Source organism: Humulus lupulus, chromosome 4, assembly GCF_963169125.1.
Source record: "Humulus lupulus chromosome 4, drHumLupu1.1, whole genome shotgun sequence".
Classification (NCBI taxonomy): domain Eukaryota; kingdom Viridiplantae; phylum Streptophyta; class Magnoliopsida; order Rosales; family Cannabaceae; genus Humulus; species Humulus lupulus.
This window is the reverse complement of record NC_084796.1, coordinates 248,060,012-248,080,458: the sequence shown is the minus strand read 5'-3', so window position 1 is coordinate 248,080,458 and position 20,447 is coordinate 248,060,012. Positions and strand designations below refer to the sequence as shown.

Genomic DNA, 20,447 nt, shown 5'->3' with positions numbered 1-20,447 from the left:
TGTTGTTTCATTTTTGACCAAGACACAGATAGATGGAATAAAATGGAAGGTCATGGTACACTTTTTGGGCTCGGCAATAGGCTTTCAAATCTAGTGGAAATAACAAAGCATCAAAATATCGTTAGATTTCGTTGTTCATTTTTAAAGTGAAACATATAAGTTTTTATCAAATTTTAGCTAAACCTTTTAGCTAGAAGTTTATTATGATGACTTTGATTTTCTAAACTTTACTTTTTGAAAGATGGTTCACTTAAGTGAAACATGTATTTGGACTGAGTTACATAATATGATGATATTGGCATTTTTTTACGTTCTAATGCTTTTTTTTTTATCATTATATTGTTATCAAGGTACAAAATTTTTTATTAAAATATAATACAAATAAAAAAATAAAAAATTTAACAAAAAATTATCATTAATATAATAATAACTAGCACAAAATATTATAAAAGAATCTATAATAATTTTTTTTATAACACTTAAATAATGACATGAAATAAGCATAATATTTGACTATTGTATTTTGTAACACAAAAAAAAAATTGTGCACTTTTTCAGAGTTATCCATAATATTTTTTCTTGCGGTGAAAAGTTGTATAGGTGGTAACTGAAAAACTATATCAATAGTTCTGCACTTAATCAGTCATTATAATAAACATCAACCAATTTTTTTTCTTAGCAAAATAAAGATGGAGAGAGAGTTAGACATTTCAATTGGGGAAAAATGAGACGTAAAATATTTCTACTTCCCCTTCGTATTTTTATCCAATTTACGGTGAAGTGTGTAATTTTCTCAAATATATAACCTTTCTAGATGGAAATAAAATATATAACTATTTTGTATTTACCAATAGTTTATTGTTTTCTAATTAGTGGTTTTATTCACAAAACAAAAATAAGATAAATAAAAAAATGAATCTAGGGTTATAAATAGCAACCTTTTGATAAAATAAATCTGGGCAAAAGGAATGTGGGATAAAATCAATCTAGGCTTGTACACTTCATGATTCATAAATAAACAAAACATGTGTTTTAGTTTGTTGATTTACGCTGAAGAAGCACAAAAAAATTAATCCCTACGCCTAATTGGAAGGTAGAAAAGTTCTCTTGAACTTTATTCCTGTAGGATTCGAAAAGGTCATCTAAGATCTCTTCTCCAAATTGCTCCTTGAATAGTCCTTCAGTGGCAGCTCTCATGTGAGATGAAAGTTCTTGAGCTTTCTCCGAAAGAGTTGCTTGTGAGTATACTTGAGGTATGATCTCAAGTCTCTCTATGCTAAAACATCTGTTTTGTTCCACAACAATTTCAAGTTCTTGGGGGGATGTATAATAAATTGGTATGTTAAAGGAGTCTACTTTCTCCTCACTTGTCTTTCCCTGCAGTGCAAGAAAGTAAATAAAGATAGAAACATTAGAAGTAATTTGTGATGAATAATAAATAGACGTTTTATAATTTTATTTTACAAAGTGATATTCTTTTCATAATAGAGAGTATCAAGAATTTTTGATAGTGTGCATAGGATTATCAAGAAAGTGTCAAGGATTGTTGTGGGTATTTGGAATTTTATTTTGCAAAAAAAAATTGTTAAACAATACTATTGTGAAAAAAGAGGTTTTTATTTTTATTTTTTATAATTTGTTTGCATAATGACCTTCTAGACTGCGTGTTAAGAATATTACAAGAAATTAGACTTTTGCCAGTGCTTTAGAAAAGCGTTATGAAAAGTCGGCGCTTTTCATAAAACGTGCCGCCAAAAGTCAAAAGAATTGTTAAATGCATGGTAATTGTAAAAAATGAAAGGCTTTTTAGATAATTTATTTGCATAATGACCTTCTAGACATATTATAAAAAATTTTACAAAAAAATTATATTTTGCGAAACACTCCCAACATATAATGTGAATAAAACAAAACAACACGAAATTAACACAATGAAACATCAAATAAAAATTGTTCTAAATCATATATTTGTTTTTTAGTTTTATAAGAATTATACTACCATAAGGCTTACCTTTTTTGCCATGTCCATGAGGCAAGATCCTAGAAGTTCAAAAATCATGGACTGTAAAGTCTGAGAGTGAGGCGTTTCATTAGGGCGGCCGGGAATAATAAGCACCATGAGCCCTCCACACACAGTCTCTTGTGCTCTGCAATTCAGAAACCAATCAACATCTTTGGCAAATTGATTTTGATAAGCCCAAACAACTTCATCTGCAGAAGTTGAGTAATGGATTCTCCCTTTGTTCCAAGCTAGAGAGCTCTTGTTCACTAATTCCTTTGGTACTCTCGAAAGCCATTGCATAGAATAAGAAGAGTGAAAAAAGTGAATTGAATTGTTAGGAAATATGCGACCATAGAAAGAACCTGGTGCTCCCACAGCATAATATTTTCTGTCCAAAGGGAGGGAATTGAAGAGAAGGTTAAAGTCATTTGAGATATGATCATTAAAGAAAACTTGAAATTCTGGGATTTGAGTCTGACACTTGGATTCCACTGCTTCCAGAATATTTTGAACTGAGAACAAAGTATTTGGCCCTACAGAACAACCCAAATCTGCAATAGAAAAAGTCTTTGGTGAAAGTAGTATTTCCATGTCAAGCTTATCCACAATTGCCTTAGTTACAACTTCTTTTGCAGCATCAGTTACTCCTTTCTACAAAGAAGTAAAGTAAATATTCAAGTTAAAGATCTTCTCTATAGCTTTGAAATTTTGTTCAAAGAAATTATATGTTATATAATGATTGATATTGTCTAGGGGAAGCCCTTTCTATTCTATTTAGTTACCTATATAATTCATTAATACTGTGATTGTAAATGAGATATGGACTAAGTCGCAGCAGGTGGCTCTTTTTAGGAATAATATATTTCATATCCAAGTGCTTGATTTCATTAATTGGACAGATGTAGACAAAAGGGCTACATTTTTATATATTGCAACTAGTTGGTGTATGTGTGACAATCAAAAGATTGGAAACTATTTTATTTTTCTAATGGTGTGAATTTAAGAGTATGTCAACTATCAATATTATTTTATACTTCTAACAAATTAAACCTTTCTTTTTAATTATATAATTTATTGTTTTTTAATTATTTTATATTAAAACATATTAATTATTTAAATTTATTTGACCAATTTTAGAAAAAAATTAAACATGTTTATTAAATGAGTACTTGATGGGGCTTTGACCCCAAGACGGGACATGGATGAGAAAGCCATCCCCGATCCCGTCCCGTCACATTTACATCCTTACACAGGACTTTAGATTAGACAAAATTATTGGGTATAATTTGACTAGATTTAATTGGATTGGATTAAACTATGTTAGAAAATTATACTATATATGTTTAATGTAGATAATACTAAATGATAATAAAATATTAAATTTCTCTATTATTAAACTAAAAAACTATACGAAAACTACTTTGGAGAACCGGACAAAATTGTTCAGTTCTCCAAAGACCAAACATAAGACTAGACAAGGGCGAAACACGCCCAAAAGCTGTTGTTTAGTCCCATGGCTCTTCCACCCATCCAAAGCATTGTTAAAGAATAATATTTTAGGTAGAAGAGAAATACCTGGTATGTAGAGTTCTTGGCATAACTGTAGGATCCATCACCACCGTTCATCGGATATTTTTCATGCAATTTTCTGGTTCCCTCTCCCTCCATCTCCTTCTGTTTCAAACTCAGTATGTTGATACTCAACCAAAGAATACAAGTCAAGAATTTGGACACTAATCAATAATAAAGAATGACATATGCTTGGAAAACAATTAAGCATAAACAAAAGCAACTTGTAACATCTAATATAAAAATGGCATACCGTACGTGTCACATTCTTAATATATTTATATATTAAAAGGCTATAGCTACGCATGCAATGATGTCAGTAGTTAGAACTATAATATATTTAAATAGGGTGTTAATAATTAGGTTTTTCCTCATTAAAAAATTCAAAATATAATATTAAAAATTAACAAAAAGACAGAAATATATAAAATTGGGGATTTTTTTTCTTCATAAATAAGAACTTTTTATGTTTTTTTTTTTTTTTTTACATTTTTACAATCCCTAAATTTTTTTTCAATTTTACTAACTCAAATTTTAAAAAATACGATTTTAAAATTTCATAATTACATAAATTAGGTCACAAAAAAGCAACTGAATATCAAATAAACATTAACACCATAATTATACAATATTGAAAAAGTAACTACAAATCAACTAGACGAGTACAAATCAGTTTTTGATGAAGAAACAAGTTTGAATGGCTTAAATTGAGAAATAATGGAATTAGGGCCGCGACTTGCCCTTATAAGTCGTGGCGCTAGGGGAAGTCAGAGGCTAAATCAAGGGGACATCAAAGACACATGCCGCGACTTGATAATGCCTGAGTCGCGGTGCCTAAAGACCTATACACACTCGGATGGGCTTTAAAATTGACACGGGCCGCGACCTAGGAAAGGCCAAGTCGCGACCCACCATTGAAAAACAACGTATTTGTGAATTTTTTTACTATAAATTCTGACTTAGGGTTTAATTAGAAATTAGGTCAGATTTTAATTACATTTTTAGAGACTAATTTTGATTCTCACACTAGTTGTTCTGCATTTTTTATATTTTTTTCTTTCTTCTTCAAGTCTTTGATTCTTATGTTTCTGAATTATTATTTTGTTGATTTAGTCATGTCTGATATAAACTAAATATTTTTATCTAGGGTTTAATGTAGTCACTTAGATTTCTATTTAATTTAATTATGATGTTCTATTGATTTTTCTTTTCTATTCAAATCTATATAATGTTTGCTTAATGCTAGTAAATACCTGATCAATATTTGCTTGATTTATGATTTTGATTTAAAATTCGAAAGTTGAGAATTGAATATGCTATCGTTATATAGACATAGGTAACATATTGGACAAAAGTACCTGTATGGCTTGTGTATTAATTAGGTTTCTATACTTAATGCATGCTATATGCTTAAGTTTATCACATAGATGTAGAAAACCTGCATATAGGATGAGATCTTATATCTTGAGAAAGAATAGGAATCGATTTATGTTAACCTGCTATTAGAATAGGAAGAAAGAAATTTAGAACTGATTAATAAAATTAATAGAATGAAAAGTTGATGAAGTTAATACCCTAGGTATTTTTTATTATTGATTTTTTTCCTTGATTAATTACGACCATTTCCTCATCTTCTTTAGAGTATTGGCACATTAAGCTTGAATGTGACCAAAACCATCACATTCACAACACTGAATTCCTCTATTTTTCCTCTCCTGTGAAATCACAGATCTTTGATTAAAGGGCACAATCTTTTTGGGACCATTTTCTTTCCCACCAAGATTACCTCTCCTCATATTCCTTTTCAGGAACTTGGCATAGTTTTTCGTAAGAAAGGCCACTTTATCTTCTGTCAAGCATTCTAACATATCACCCTTCTCTACCTCCTCTTTATGTACGAATGCAAGGCTGCTGCTTCCCGTATCCTTTTCTTTTTCATTTTCCTCTTTGCCCATCTTTTTAAGGTCATCTCATAGTTTTGGAAAGAACCTATCAGCTCATCAAGATCCAGTTCCTCTACATCATGTACCTCTTTAATAGAGGTAACTTTTGCTTTAAAAGCTCTTGGCAAGACAACTAGAACCTTCCAGACCAGTTTCGTGTTTGAGTAAGTCTTTCCAAGAGCATAGGACTCATTTGAGATGTCACATAATTTGGCATGAAAATATGCAACAGTCTCTCCATCCTCCATATTCAAGTTCTCAAACTGAGTAGCTAGAGCCCTTAATCTTGCTTTCTTGACAGCTTGAGTCCCTTCATTCTTTGTCTTCAATTTTTACCAAGCCTGCTTAGCAATTTCACAGTTGGCTATGACTTTCATCTGATTTGTAGAGACTGCATTGAAAATAACATGAAGAGCTTTGGAGTTGAAATTTTCCTTCTAAAGCTCAGTTTCAGACCATTCACTCATTGGTTTAACAATTTCAACACGATTTTCAGTAATACTTGGGGCTTTCCATCCATCCACCACAACCATCCAAACTCTTTCGTCCACAGCTCTTAGAAAAGCCCTCATCTTGGTTTTCCAGTAGGGATAATTTGACCCTTCTAACATAGGAGGTCTAGAAGTAGATCCCCCTTCTCTAAACATATCCATTTTAACCTGCACACAAGAAAAACAGATACAACACAAAAAAGAACAGACAGAACAAGAATTTACTAGAAAAACAGATCCACAAAGAAAAATCACTAAAGCAAATAAACCCAAACAAAATATCAAACAGATAGAAATCGATCTTTAGTAACCTGGCTTTGATACCAATTTGAAAGTGGGTTTGCTACTCTAATGACTATTACAAATTTCTTATTGAAATCAAAGAACCTTATACACAATGAACACAAGCATTAAACGAACTTGAATCAATGATAATCCTTCAAGAAGATTTATTATAGATCTGAAATTATTCAAACAAAGTTTACAAAATCTTCTTACAAATAAAAATATAGAATATAGATTGAATGCACAATCCAATCAATCTACATACAACAATCAGTAATCAATCAAGATCTAGAGCAAAAATTTGACAGAGTACTTTCTTTGAACTCCCTTCAAAGATTTGACTGAAATCCCTTCAGTTGATGTCTGTACCAAGCTTTTGCTTCTCCTCTTCAAAAACCCCAAATAGATCACCAGCTTCTTCTTCAACCTCTCGCTAGTCTCTGCATCACAAAGATAAGTCCAAGAAACAAGATCTAGGGTTTTTCTCCAAGAGTTAGTTCATTCTGTTTAGCATAATGATATATATATATATATAGAAAGGACAGAACCAAGTGACAACAGCCTGTCACGTGTGGACTGCCAGCTGGAAAAGATCATTGTTATTTTAACTAACAACTAACCTGTCAGAACAATGTTCACCCTTCATAATATTGAGATAAGACAGATCGTAACCTAGACAAGACATGATGCATAATTTTGACAACAAAAATCAAGAACTAAAAATTAATATTAACAAAAACATATATACGAAATAATCATAACTTTTATTAATACTCCAAAAGAAATGTTGTGCAAATTACAGAATAAAATATAAAATGTGGTATACCCATTGTTCAATAAAACATAAAACATAACTTTAAATCATTTGTTCAAAACTAAATGCGGAATTACAAAGGAAAACATAATTCAAAAACTAAAATAAACGTCATCCTCGATCGACTCGCAGCCCATTCATTCCATTCATCCTCAATACATAAGTCAAGCCACCAAGAATCCTTCTGCCTCTGTATCTAGTTTCCTGCATTACACTAAAAGAAAAAGGAGTGAGCCTAATGCCCAACAAGAAAAATCTACTAACAACATATACTTACAACATATATAACATAAATCATATACATAAGACTATATTATAAAACATATATCATATAAGACTACAATGACCATCATACTTCTTGAAGCTTGTTAACTAAGCAAGTCACATGCCCATAGATTTGTGGGCTTGCTAGCCAAGCAAGTCATATGCCCATAAATTATTGGGGCTTGTTAGCTAGACAAGTCATGTGCCCAAGGACTATAAACATACTATACATAATGTAAACGTAACATAACATAAGATAAGATAAGATAACATAAGCATAACATATCATATGAACATATAAAATCTATCCTATTTTCCTTACCAAAACCTGGATATTTGAGAACAAGAGCGGGATTATAACACTCCTAAAACCAAAAGTAAGAATGGTGAGTTTCTAAAGAAAAGAGATGAAAAGGAAACTAAACCATCAAAGAGGAAACTTACTGAGAAGAACCTTAGATTAAAGAACTTAAACACCTAACCACAAAACCACAAACAGAAGTTAGGATTTGAAAGAAACTTAAGGAAAACTAAGGAATCATAAAGAATAGAACTTATGAATAATATTACCTTGGATGAACTAGAACCGATCTACACTTCAATATCGAAAACACACTTTATATCACTACCCAAGTGTTTATAAAGCTTTTATCCCCAAAACCCAAGTGTATCACTTTATAGAAATCCTATCTGTAACGCCCCAACTCCAGGGACCATTACGGTGTACCTTGTAAACAGTGCTAAACTCGCTAATCGAGTCATTTGGCAAAAAACGTGTAACTAAGTATGATTAGCGGTTTAGGGATTAAAAACTTTGGATAAGATGTAACGTTTCACTAAAACATTTAATATATACATTGGGATCCCAAAAATATGATTTCAGAGTCTATTACAGAAAAATATTTACAATAGGCCGTTCTACGCGGCGAAACAGGGTTCAACCCTAGTTCCTCTTTAAACCTCGGCTGTGGCGGACGAGCAGCTGCATATGTACACATCATCACCTAAGCTCTCCAACTCAAGGATGGCCTAGCTTTCTTTTGCCTTTACCTGCACCACAAAGCACCAGTGAGCCGAAGCCCAGCAGGAAAACACAATATAACATGATGTAATATCAACAATGATCATAATAATCATCCAGGACTCTCAGTCCCAATGCAAGTAGGTGATAGTCACAAAAGTCACAAATGTGGGGACAGCACCCTTTGGCCATGTGACGATAGGATCACCAGGCTAGATAAATAAGTGAGCATCTTACTAGCTTTGGTAGGATAGGTGCATGGTGATTGGTCACCAACATAGCCTTCCTCCCGACTCTAGAGTCGTAACTATGGACAACGTCCCCTAGCCATGTGACTAACAGTCACTGGGGCCATATGCCCTGGCTATGAACATCTGGTCTTAGACCAGACAAGCGCTTATAAGTTCATCGACTTTAGGGTCGGTCCAGCATTAATGCCATGGAGCCATTCAACGTTGATATCGATTAGATCTAATATTCACTCTGCCCTGCGTCCTCGACGGTTATGCTGTTTCTGACCCTCAGGTCAGTGAAACACGACTAATGTTCAGCTCATTGTGAACTTGACTAATAAATCACAGCTTCACAGATGAGTCCAACACCATTGCCGATTCTGACTAATAAGTCAGTGCCATACACAAGTAAGTCATGCCACCAAACATATGCCACATGTCCAATATCCATAAACGAGGTATTCAGCATGCTTACTCAACAAGTATTAATACAATTAGGACCATGCACAAACCCAGAGGCACAGGCTCTGAACAATGTCATACTCAGTACTCAAAGCATATCCTAATCACATGTTTCTCATGCATCACATGCATTATACTTAACAATCCAACATGCACCAATCATAGCCATGCATGTCATGTTTAATAACCAACCAACATGCATCAAGAATAGCCATGCATGTCACATACAGGGTGCAGTTTTCTTAGAGTCGAGCTAGAATGAATAAGAGAACGGCCCTTGAGAACGATCAACTTTTAGTCCTTTAGCGGTCACCTAGTCATAACCAAACATATAGGATACCATTAATAAAAATGACCAACATAGGTTCCCAAACCAATATCTAGCCTTCGGGACATCAATCCACACTTAACCAAGTAGTAGGATCAACCCCGAGGCCTATGGCAAGCATCCCTAAGTCAAAAACCCTATTCTGGCCAAATATGCCTCTATGGGTCGCGGCTCACCCTCCTGACAGAGCCAAACCCCTCACAAAAACGCACATAGCCATGGCTCACCATAGCCGTGCCGCGGCCCATTACCAAAACTAACAAGCACCAGCTTGTTTTCCCCTGCGTTTTCCCTCGGAACCAACCCTTCAAACCAGTTCCAAACCTCAACCTAACACCCAATTTAACCACTAAACATTATCAAAAAATCACCCACATCAAAACCCAAGTTAAACATCAACTAAACTTCCATTAATTCCAACTATTTACCATGAAATCACAAGTTGAAAGTTTAAACCCAAAACAGAGTATACCATGAAACTAATGGCTGGAACTTACCTCAAAATTGATTTCGAATCCCCTTTAATGGCTGAATCAAGTTCCTAAGCTCCCACATTTGATCTCCTAGCTTAACTCCTCAATTTGGGCTCTCAAAATTCAAAGAAAAGTGAAGGGGAAAACATGTACGGGAGAAGAAGAAGAGGGGATGAGGATGAGACTCTGTTTTGGTTATGTTTTCCACAGCCTTAAAGTCATATAAATCCAATCCAAATGACCTAAATACCCCTAGGTCACTTAAAGTTCCTAAAGCCACCCCAAGGGCAAAACCGTCCTTTCCCGCCTATCTCGTTAATTATAATTAACGCTCTCCAATTCCCGCTATTCTCAAAATTATCAAATACCAATAAATCATATCCCATTACCTTTTAATTCTCGGTAATGTTCTAGTCATCAACATGACCCCAAGACTCACCCCGAGCCCCGAACTTAAACCCGTTATGACTAGACCGAACATTTACATTTCATGATTGTCTCATGCCGAATAGCTCGAACCAATCCACCTTATAAGGTGACCTTATTAATTAATCACAACCATGCACCCAAAATACACAATTACGCCCACAACGACCAAATTACCAAAATACCCTTATAATAATAAATACTCCCATATGCATGCATTTACCATCATATAATAATATAATTCACATGAACATGCATATGATCATTAAATAACATAATAAATCAATTATGGCCCTCCCGGCCTCCTAATCAAGGTCCTAAACCTTATTAGGAAATTCGGGGTATTACAACTATCCCCTCCTTACAGAAATTTCGTCCTCGAAATTTACTCAACAGCTCGGAACCAGAATTCCACTCACTTGACATAAATTTTAAATTCTCTGGGTCGCTCCCTCAATCTCACCATCTCTATAGCCTTACCTTAACCCAAGGTACATTCTGTTCAATAGAACCTCACCACTTATGTCACAATCTGAACTGGCAATTCCTTACCGGAATACTTAACCTAACCTTCAGATTCTCATAACTCAACTCATAAGTTCTTGTAACCCATGTTCACTGCATGGAAGTACATAACTCACTGTATACAACTGCCAGTGCCAAAAGTAAAGCTGATTCAGAGTCACCCTATTCATACCTAATCAGGACCCAACTGCTAAAATAAACTAGGATTTAACTTGCCTTAATTCCTCACCCCTTTCCATGGTGATACTTTAAAGAAGATATATCCTTCCACCTGGAATTCCACATTCCCACTTCTCAATTCTGTAAAACTTTTCCATTTATTCTGGGAGATAAGCGACCAAGCTTCAATCTCCAGCAATCTCATTATTCCCCTGAACCACCTCAAGATCCAGATATACATTAACGCATTCATCTTTTAAGATGTTCCTCCAATAATAACTGGATAACCCTCTCTCTCTGATTTGCCATCAGTCTGAGAGTAATAAACTGTACTAAGTGTTATCTCTGTTCTCATGGCCTTCCAACCCTTCCAAAACTTGGAAGTCACAATAAAGTCTTCATCTAATAAGATAGACCTTGAGTTCACGAAGGCACTCTATCCTTCTCACAAAGAAACTCGAATACTGATCAGCCGTATTATTTGCTTATCCTTGCTGATATAATAAACTTATGTGGACTGCTGATCCACAATAACTTAATGCCAATTCATACTGACCCATCAACCTAGGAATCCCACCGCGAAACTCATCGCGATGCTCTCTTATTTCCACTATGAAATACCCAAAGGCTGTAATGGCCTCACTAATTCCTAATACTCTGTCTTGACCTGTTAACAGGTTAAGAATTTACACACATCTCATGACTTTCCTCTTCATCTCAGGCCATCACTATAAAGCTTCCATAACCTGTTACATTCCCATGATGCCTGAATGAAAAGAACAAAATAATAGCATGAGATTCATCCAGAATCTCTCAGTTAATCTCGATGTCCATCGGATTCCAAATCCGACCTCTATATCACAATAAATTCATATCGAACGCTATACAAATCTTAGCTAATCCAGCTAAAGCTTTCCATACAATCTTTCCTATTTGTGGCTCACTTAACCACCTTTCCTTTTTATCTTTCTTGAGATAATAATCTCAAATAATAAACTGGCCACCTGGCCCACCAGAAACTCTATTTCAGTCCTGGCCAGATTCTTTAATCAACACATTGCATAGGCAATCACTTTTCTCTATTACTGGGATGTCATAACAATCCATTAACTGATCCTGGTCCATAAAAGACCCAGCACACTTTCCCAAGGCACCTGAAATATCTTTACCATCCATGGACACTCCTGTCCCCAAGGCACTCTTCAACCTTGGCAAATCTCCGTAGAGAAAATACCACTATATCATCGTCCAGGACGATCACAAATCCCATCCAAATAAACCTTTGAATGCACTATTCATCTGATTCACAAACACTTAGCATTAACTAATTCTCAAGGCGTATTCAGCACTCACAGTGCTCTAATCTGATATCAACACAATCCTTTACATAACCTAGCTTGGATTGTCCAATTTTTTCCTATCTCCAATGATAACCTAGCTTGGATTTATTTATTTATTTATTTTTATCAAAGATAATTTTATTATAATTCTGAAAGAAGATGATATATAAGAGCACTCACAATTAATTTGGTAAACTAACTAATTTTTGAAAATATAAAGAAAATTGATAAAAATGAGTTTCTAATAGGTGAGTTAAATTTAAGTTATTTTATATAATTTTTTTTTACCTTATTATTCCTCATTATGTAGTGATACAATTTATTTTATTTCTCTTTTTATATTAATTATATATTATTTTATTTAGTTTCTTTTTCTTTCATGCTCTAATGACCGGCCATTTTGCCTTAATTGAGAATACCTATAATGACTACTTTTTGACATTTATCAAACATTTATATAAATATATGTGTATATATTTGACAATTTTTCAATAAGGTTTCACTTTAAGCCTTACTGATAGGGCTCTCAGTGTTCTTGACCCGTTAATAGTTTTTGGCGCAATTTTTTTTATGACTGTGTATATTATAACTATTTAGAGTATCTTGCAAATTTTCAGAAAATTCCGAATAGTACAGTAACGAAAACTAAATTCAAACATGTTGTTGCACGCGTGACTAATTTTTTTTTATGGGTGTGGAAAACAACATGTTTGAACCTAGTTTTTGGTACTGTAAACTATTCAGAATTTTCTGAAAATTTGAAGGATGTTCTAAACAACTATAATATACACGGTCATAAAAAAATCGTGCCAAAAACTGTTACGAGTCAAGAACACTAAAGAGCCCCACTGATAAGACCGAAAGTGAAGCGAATTGTCCTTTATATATTTATATGATGGTGAATAAAATAAGATATAAAAAAACTACCGACATCAAAATAAAAATATTTATAATATATATTTTTTCGGTAGTTTTTTTTATTCCTTTTATTTATCATTATATATATTTCCAAAAAAGACAAGTCATTACATGTATATTATTCCGTTAAAATAACAAAAGTAAGAAAGAACAAGGGTTGTCCATATATATTTTACTATTCAAAACAGATTAGACAGTAGATTTTTTTCCCTGCATTTATTGTATGGTCTGGAAAAGTCATTCTTAGTTTGCCCGTTGTTTTCCCCACTCCTATTCCATTCCATATATTGAGAAGAAGAGGTTTCAAAATTTTATAACAACAAAGCTTAATTTTCTTCATTGCTTCTTGTTCTTCGAAAAAAAGTAAACCACAGAAGCATTTTCCAATATCAGAAGATGGAAGAATCGTTTCCTATGACTGGTGGAGATGGCCCATACAGCTATTCCAAGAACTCAAATCGACAGGTATGTATATATATATATATATCATCATCAAATATTATTACATAACAAGATCATTAGAGTACATGGTTTTTATGTTATGAATATATGATTAATCTACAGAAAGAAGCAGCTGAAAACGCCAAGGCATGGTTGGTGGCCGCCATAACCGAAAACCTTGAGATCAACAAACAGAAGATCTGCCCCATCTCGAACTCATTCCGGATCGGCGACTTCGGCTGCTCCACCGGCCCAAACACCTTCATCGCCGTCGACACCATCATCGAAGCAGTATCCAAAACCTTCCAGGACCATGTCCCCGAATTCCATGTCTTCTTCAGTGACCACGTCTCCAACGACTTCAACATTCTATTCACCAACCTTCCCAAGGACCGGACTTACTTCTCGGCCGGTGTGCCTGGCTCCTTCCACCGGAGACTGTTTCCCAGGGCTTCGTTGAACTTCGCCTACTCGTCCCATGCGTTGCAGTGGTTGTCGAAGACTCCAGCGGAGGTCGAAGACTCTAGCTCGCCGGCGTTTAACAAGGGCAAGATTTTCTATGCTAAGGCTGCCGAGCAAGTTGGTGAGGCCTATAGGCGTCAGCATGAAGAGGACATGGCGAGTTTTTTTAATGCTCGATCGGAAGAGCTCGTTCCTGGCGGGCTACTTGCGATTCTGATGTCGGGTAGGGAAGATGGGAGTTCGCCTGCCCAATCCTCCCTCGGCCCTGTTTTTGCACCGTTGGAATCTGTCATTGTAGATATGACTAATGAGGTATGGCCTTAAATTCTCTGTTTTTTTGCTTAGTGTTCATTTTTTTTTTCTAATTTTCCAGAGACAGATTGGTCGCTTTTCTTATAAAGTGACTAATGAATTAACTTTAATGTGAGTTAGAATTTATCTTGTAGATATGGCTAACGAGGTACCTTAAAAATGAAGAATATATTGTTATGCATTTGACACCATATAGTGCTTAGTAGTATATGAATATTAAAAGAATGTTACTATTTGACATTTTAAATTTTAAAGTGCCACCTCATGTAGATGTGACATTTTATTATTAGTTAGCGATATCTTATAATATTTAATAATTTCAAATATATGAGATTTGATATTGGATTGCACCAATAACGGTATACCACCTCCTTGTGGTGTTGACACCCGTGGTGCCTCCTAACATTTCTCATATTAAAAAGAGTGTTGCTATTTGACATTTTAAGGTGCCCAACATCACATGAGACACCCTATAGTTGATTAACAATACTCAATAATACCTATTAAATTCAAATATGTGAGACCTGATATTGGAGCACACTAATAACGGTTAAAAAATTCTCTATTAAAAATGGAGAATTTTATAAAGTGACTAATGCAAGGTAGGATATTATATTGTATTAATCTAGATGATGGGTGCATTAATTGTCAAATATCGACACTAGGAAAACGAAAGGAAACTATCAAATTATGCCTTTTCTTTTATTATCTCTATCAACAATTAATGTACTTTCTAGATTATTCATTGAATGATAAGGCCCTAGTTTGAATAATGAGAAAACATATCACATGACCTAGTCATCATCATCATCATTAATTAGTATGTATCTATATGATCGGTTTTGCAGGGAATAATAAGCCATGAAAAGCTTGACTCGTTCAACTTGCCCATTTTCAGCCCATGCCCCGAGGAGATCAAGAAGATAATACAAAAAAATGGATGTTTTGAAATATCAAGATTGGAACTGCAACCTCGTACCTTTCGTCCTATGATCACTCCAGAACAATGCAGAGCTGGGTTTGAGAGCATGATCAGCAAACATTTTAATGATAATAATAATCAAAATATAATAGAAGAGCTATTTAATCGTTACTCCAAGAAAATTGAAGGGTGTTCCCCAATATCTGCGGACGATAAATCTACTGCGGCTGGACTATTCTTGTTGCTCAAGCGCAAATGTTAACTAAAAGGTGGCAATAATTTAATGTACCTCCGCAGAAAACTGTCAAACCGTGGGTCATACAAATTACTGAGTTGCGGAGGTACCACAATTTGAATCATCTCACACATTGCCTTCATCATCAGAGCTATAGTAGTCATATCTTCATTAGGCGTAGGAGCAGTATGTGCTTGTGACTGAATTTGATCTGTAGAGCTGGAGGTTGTCTTTCTCGCTTTCCCTTTCACCCTATAACCCACTCCTCTTTGGTAGTCAGATCTCTCCCCGAGTACATTACCTAGTATCTTGTATTGATTGACCAGGGACGAATCGACGCCAGATACATTACCAGACCCCTCACTCTGCTGTTGAGATTGCCTATCAAGCTGTGATCTCTGAAGCTCCGCCGCCATTTTTTCCTGTATAAAGAAAACATTATAAACAAAAATTAAAAACATTAGAAACATTAGAAACAAAAAAACAATAATATTCACTTACATAATCTTGTTGAGCTTCCTCGTTGACAAAAGTTTTGTCGATTTTTTCATATGAACATCCCTCCAAGTATCAACAACATGCGCATTTGGGTTCTCCTATACAAATGTAAACAAATGTTTTAGAATGTGTTATTTTATAAAATTAAATTAACATCTTTAATTATATATTCGTGACGCTTAGCTGCTAACGATTTTGTGCCTTGTGTTGTTACATACTTCATTTGTTTTCTGTTTGTTTGGTTTTTAGCAGAGCGAGCCAAAAATCTTTTGCCAAAAAATAACTCACAAATATTCTTCCATGTATTTTTAGTGTGGTCAGGTGGCTTAGAGAGGACATTCTCCCAATCTTTAGGTCCAACATAATGATTTTTGAAGAGTTTATGTCTGATGTTCTTTCTCTCGCGATATCTTTCGCCCATCTCCTTATAAACAGTTGCCAGAACTAACTCACGTTGTGGATAAACGTCTTTATTATAGTAATACTGCATTAAGAAAAAAATTTAGATGACTTTGTAAATAATGAAAATAAATAATGTAAAACATAAGATTTGTAATTTTTTATCGTCATATGATCAAGCAATTGATCCTTAAACTGTTGAGGTAAATCAGCAAAATCCAAGTAATGTCTCGGACACAAAATTGTAACTTGAGTGCCCAACATGCGAATAAAAGCTTCGTCCTACTGCCCAACCACTTTGTTTGTCACAGGATCAAGCTCTAGATCCAATGGTTTACCGACTTTTTTCCTTTGTTCTTCAAGAACATTATTACTAGCAAGGCCACGACCTTTTTTTCTCATCTGCGGGGCTTTAAAATTTATTAACAACAACCAGTATTAGTATTGTTGTTATATTTCTCTAACAATATAATTTCCAAAAATAATTTTGATATGAAATATTTAATCTGACTCGCAAGATGACGGTACCCTAGAAGGATTTGGCGGGTCTCGACCACCACCATCTCCGCCGTGATAGGTTGCTATATCAGCTGGCATTATACTTCAGTTTAAAATTTATTAGTTAGTAATTAACATCAAATTAAATTGGAGGTATACTAGTTAATATCACATTCAATTCGTATTAATAATAATTACAAAAAAACTTTATTACATTTCAATATATAGTTCTGTTATAAATAGAAAAACTAAAAAGAGTAATCACTATCATTTCTGTCAGTAATCGGAGACACATTTTCATCTTCACAAAGCTCAACTAGCAATTCATCCTCTGCATTTGCGAGTTCCTCATGTTTTGGCATATCACCTTCATCGTCACCCTCTTCCATCAGCCCCAACAAACATATCTCGGACCTATTTATTATGACTTCTTATGAAAATTATATAGGTCTTTATTTATTGTTAGAGTGGGTTTCTATACTTAGAAAAACAAGTCATCTTTATTTTCTAAGTGTGTTTCTAATCATCCTATATGACTTAATTCTCAGGCTCAAAACTTATCTTTGTTCCAAAGTTAACCATATTGAGAGAGGGCTGGGATCAGTAAAATCGTTCCCACTACTATGGCCCCCTAACTCTCAATAAGGAAACTTGGTTCATTGATTTGTATCCACCCTCACCGAACTTAGTCATTATTCATTTTATTTAGTATTTATTATGATTGCGAAAATAGAATCAAACTCACACATGATATTCAAATTGCATGTTATTCATTTGGAAAAAAATTTCACTTATTACAATCAAAAGCAAATAAAACAAATAAAAACTACTAATCTAAAAATCGGGATCTTCTACATCCGATCCGTCATCTAACATATCATCATCTATTTGTTCATAATCATCATTGTCATGAGCATCAAAATGCCCTCTAGGAAGGTTTGTGAGAATCCTATTCTTTTGCTCATTGGTGAACTGAAACTCAAATTTTGCGGTAAACCTAACTAAGAGGAAATAGTATCTCATCGCTAATGGTAGTTCATTCTCATCATTCATTTCTTCCCATATTTCTTCTAAAGCTGCTATTACAGGATGGAAATCTTTAAACAACCTAATTACTAATACATATTGTTCCGTTGATCTTAGCATTATTTGTTTAGCCTCTTGAAGGCCACCTATCTCTTGGTGAAACAAAAGCAACCTTCGAGTGATCCTTTCTAGGGCTCCTACGGTGTTTCTTGGCTCCCTTATTCTTTTTAAGGCCTTAATGGCTCAGATATCTTGGTAGGTTAAAGCTCCGTTCATTCTTAACTGAAATATAAACACTAAAGTTGTTAGCTATACACATAGGCAAAGTAACTTGTAACTTAAATACTTACTTGGCGGTCCGATTCGGAGCTTTGAGCGTGTGTATCGAGGAGAACTTCATGCAAAGGAACCGTTTTCTCTGATACCAACTGTAATGACCCACTAATCTAGACTATTTGGACCATTAACGAAACTATACATAAACTTACATTTTTACGAAAATACCATAATTTTATTGAGTAACTTGTAAAATAAGAGTTACTTACAAATAAATACTAAGAAGGATATGGGATCCCATTGTCTTTAAAAACAAAACATGATTTAAAAATAAAAGACATTACATAAATAATGCGGAAAATACACGTAAAACCATAAAAAAATAAAATGAGACTACATCCTCGAATCGAATAACGCTCGGCCCCTTGACTCCATTCACCATCGATACACATCCTCTAAGCGTCACGAATCTTACCGCCTCTAAAGCTTATTTTCCTGCACATAAAACAAAAAGGAATGAGCCTAATGCCCAGCAAGGAAAATCTAACACATAGTCATAAACATAATTTCATAAGAAACATAAAGACATATCATAAAACATAATACACTTATTATAATGGCCATTATTACTTGGGGTCCCATAGACTAAACAAGCTTATGCCCATGAGATTAGTGGGGTCCTACCAGCTAAATAGGCATATGCCCATAATCTTTTTGGGGTCTTGTTAGTCAAATAGGGCATAAGCCCAAGCCTACAAACATACACATTCATAACATATTCATAACATATCATAACATAACACATAAGATAACATAAACATAAGCATATAGATTCTAGCCTATTTTCCTTACCAAAGTTACCGGGATATAATGGACTGAGTTGGGACTTTTGGAACACTCCTAAAACCATAATGAACAAGAGTGAGTTGAAAAAAGGAAAGAGATGAAAAGGAAATGGGAAGACTAAACCATTTGAGAAACATGCTTACCAAAACTTATGTACTCAAGAACTTAGATTCCCTAACCAAAATGAAGATTAAGGTTAGAGATTGAGTAGAAGACTATGAGAAAGAAAATAACATAATACAGAAATGAACTAAAGTTTTGGTTACCTCAAAGACTTGCAAGATCAATCTAACCACAACCGAAATACTAACGAACCTCACTTCCCAAGTGTTTGATAAGCTAAAGATGATTAAGCTTATGACTTTCCCACCCAAGTGTTTAACTCTCACACTCTCCTAGCACTTGCAGCTTCTGAACTTAGAGTAAAAGGTGAATAATGGCTGGGTACTAGGTCCTATTTATAGAGTTTGGGAAAGAAAGTATCTTGATTTTACTTGAATAAAAATAATGGCTTTTTAGGTGAAAATCATTTGAATAATTGTTCAGCAGAGGCTGAAGACTCGTTCAAAAGATGCTGGACTTATGGAGGACTTTGAATGGCTGAAAGGAAAAGAATTAAAAAATGTTTGAATTCATGCTGGAGGAGGCGATATATCGCCCCCTGTAGGCGATATATCGCTTGGGCCAGTATGCCCGAGGCGACCGTGCATCATCTCGTGTTTTCCGTATCTACGTGCTGCGATATATCGCCCCCTATAGCTGCGATATATCGGCACACGCTGAATATTTAAACACGAAATTACACATTTTTAGCTAAGTTTGAATGGAGTAAACAGCCTTGACTAAGCCTTCAACGTATTCGAAGCTGCTGGCTGACCCTATAACATTCAAACTTTACCCTTATTTAATTTAATCCTCAAAAATACTTAATCCTTAATTACCCATTCATAACATGTGCTTAAAATCCTATTGGTTGATATCTAAACCTTATAGTATAATAAATATAATCCTTAATTATCAGTCATATAATCAAACCTTAGGTTATACTTAATATTCTTAAACTATAGGTTAAACTTATAAAATCTATAAGTACTACTATGAGTGTCCAAATAATTCCCGGTCTGAACCACAAATCCACAGTAACAAAGATAATAATAAAATACTATAATACTACTAAACAATTAGTTAAGTAAAGTTCTTGGACTCTACATTGGAGTTTCCTCAAAGAAATGATGGTGGCCCTCAAATTTCCAAAGAAGTTTGTCGAGTTGGTTTTGAG

General features: G+C 34.4%; 2 protein-coding genes across 2 annotated transcripts; one reads left to right on the top strand and one right to left on the bottom strand.

Moving 5' to 3' along the window:
• Positions 1–928: 928 nt before the first annotated feature.
• LOC133829523 (loganic acid O-methyltransferase-like) lies at positions 929–3,744 on the bottom strand. The gene is made up of 3 exons (XM_062259231.1): positions 3,578–3,744; positions 2,012–2,653; positions 929–1,377 (listed from the first exon to the last, which is right to left on the bottom strand). The coding sequence occupies exons 1-3, from the start codon at positions 3,668–3,670 to the stop codon at positions 1,033–1,035; spliced, it is 1,080 nt and encodes a 359-aa protein (XP_062115215.1). The 5' UTR covers positions 3,671–3,744; the 3' UTR covers positions 929–1,032.
• A 9,772-nt stretch (positions 3,745–13,516) lies between these two features.
• Positions 13,517–16,323, top strand: LOC133831608 (loganic acid O-methyltransferase-like). The gene is made up of 3 exons (XM_062261976.1): positions 13,517–13,718; positions 13,818–14,468; positions 15,317–16,323. Exons 1-3 carry the CDS (start codon positions 13,650–13,652, stop codon positions 15,650–15,652), a joined length of 1,056 nt encoding a protein of 351 aa, XP_062117960.1. The 5' UTR covers positions 13,517–13,649; the 3' UTR covers positions 15,653–16,323.
• Positions 16,324–20,447: the final 4,124 nt, after the last annotated feature.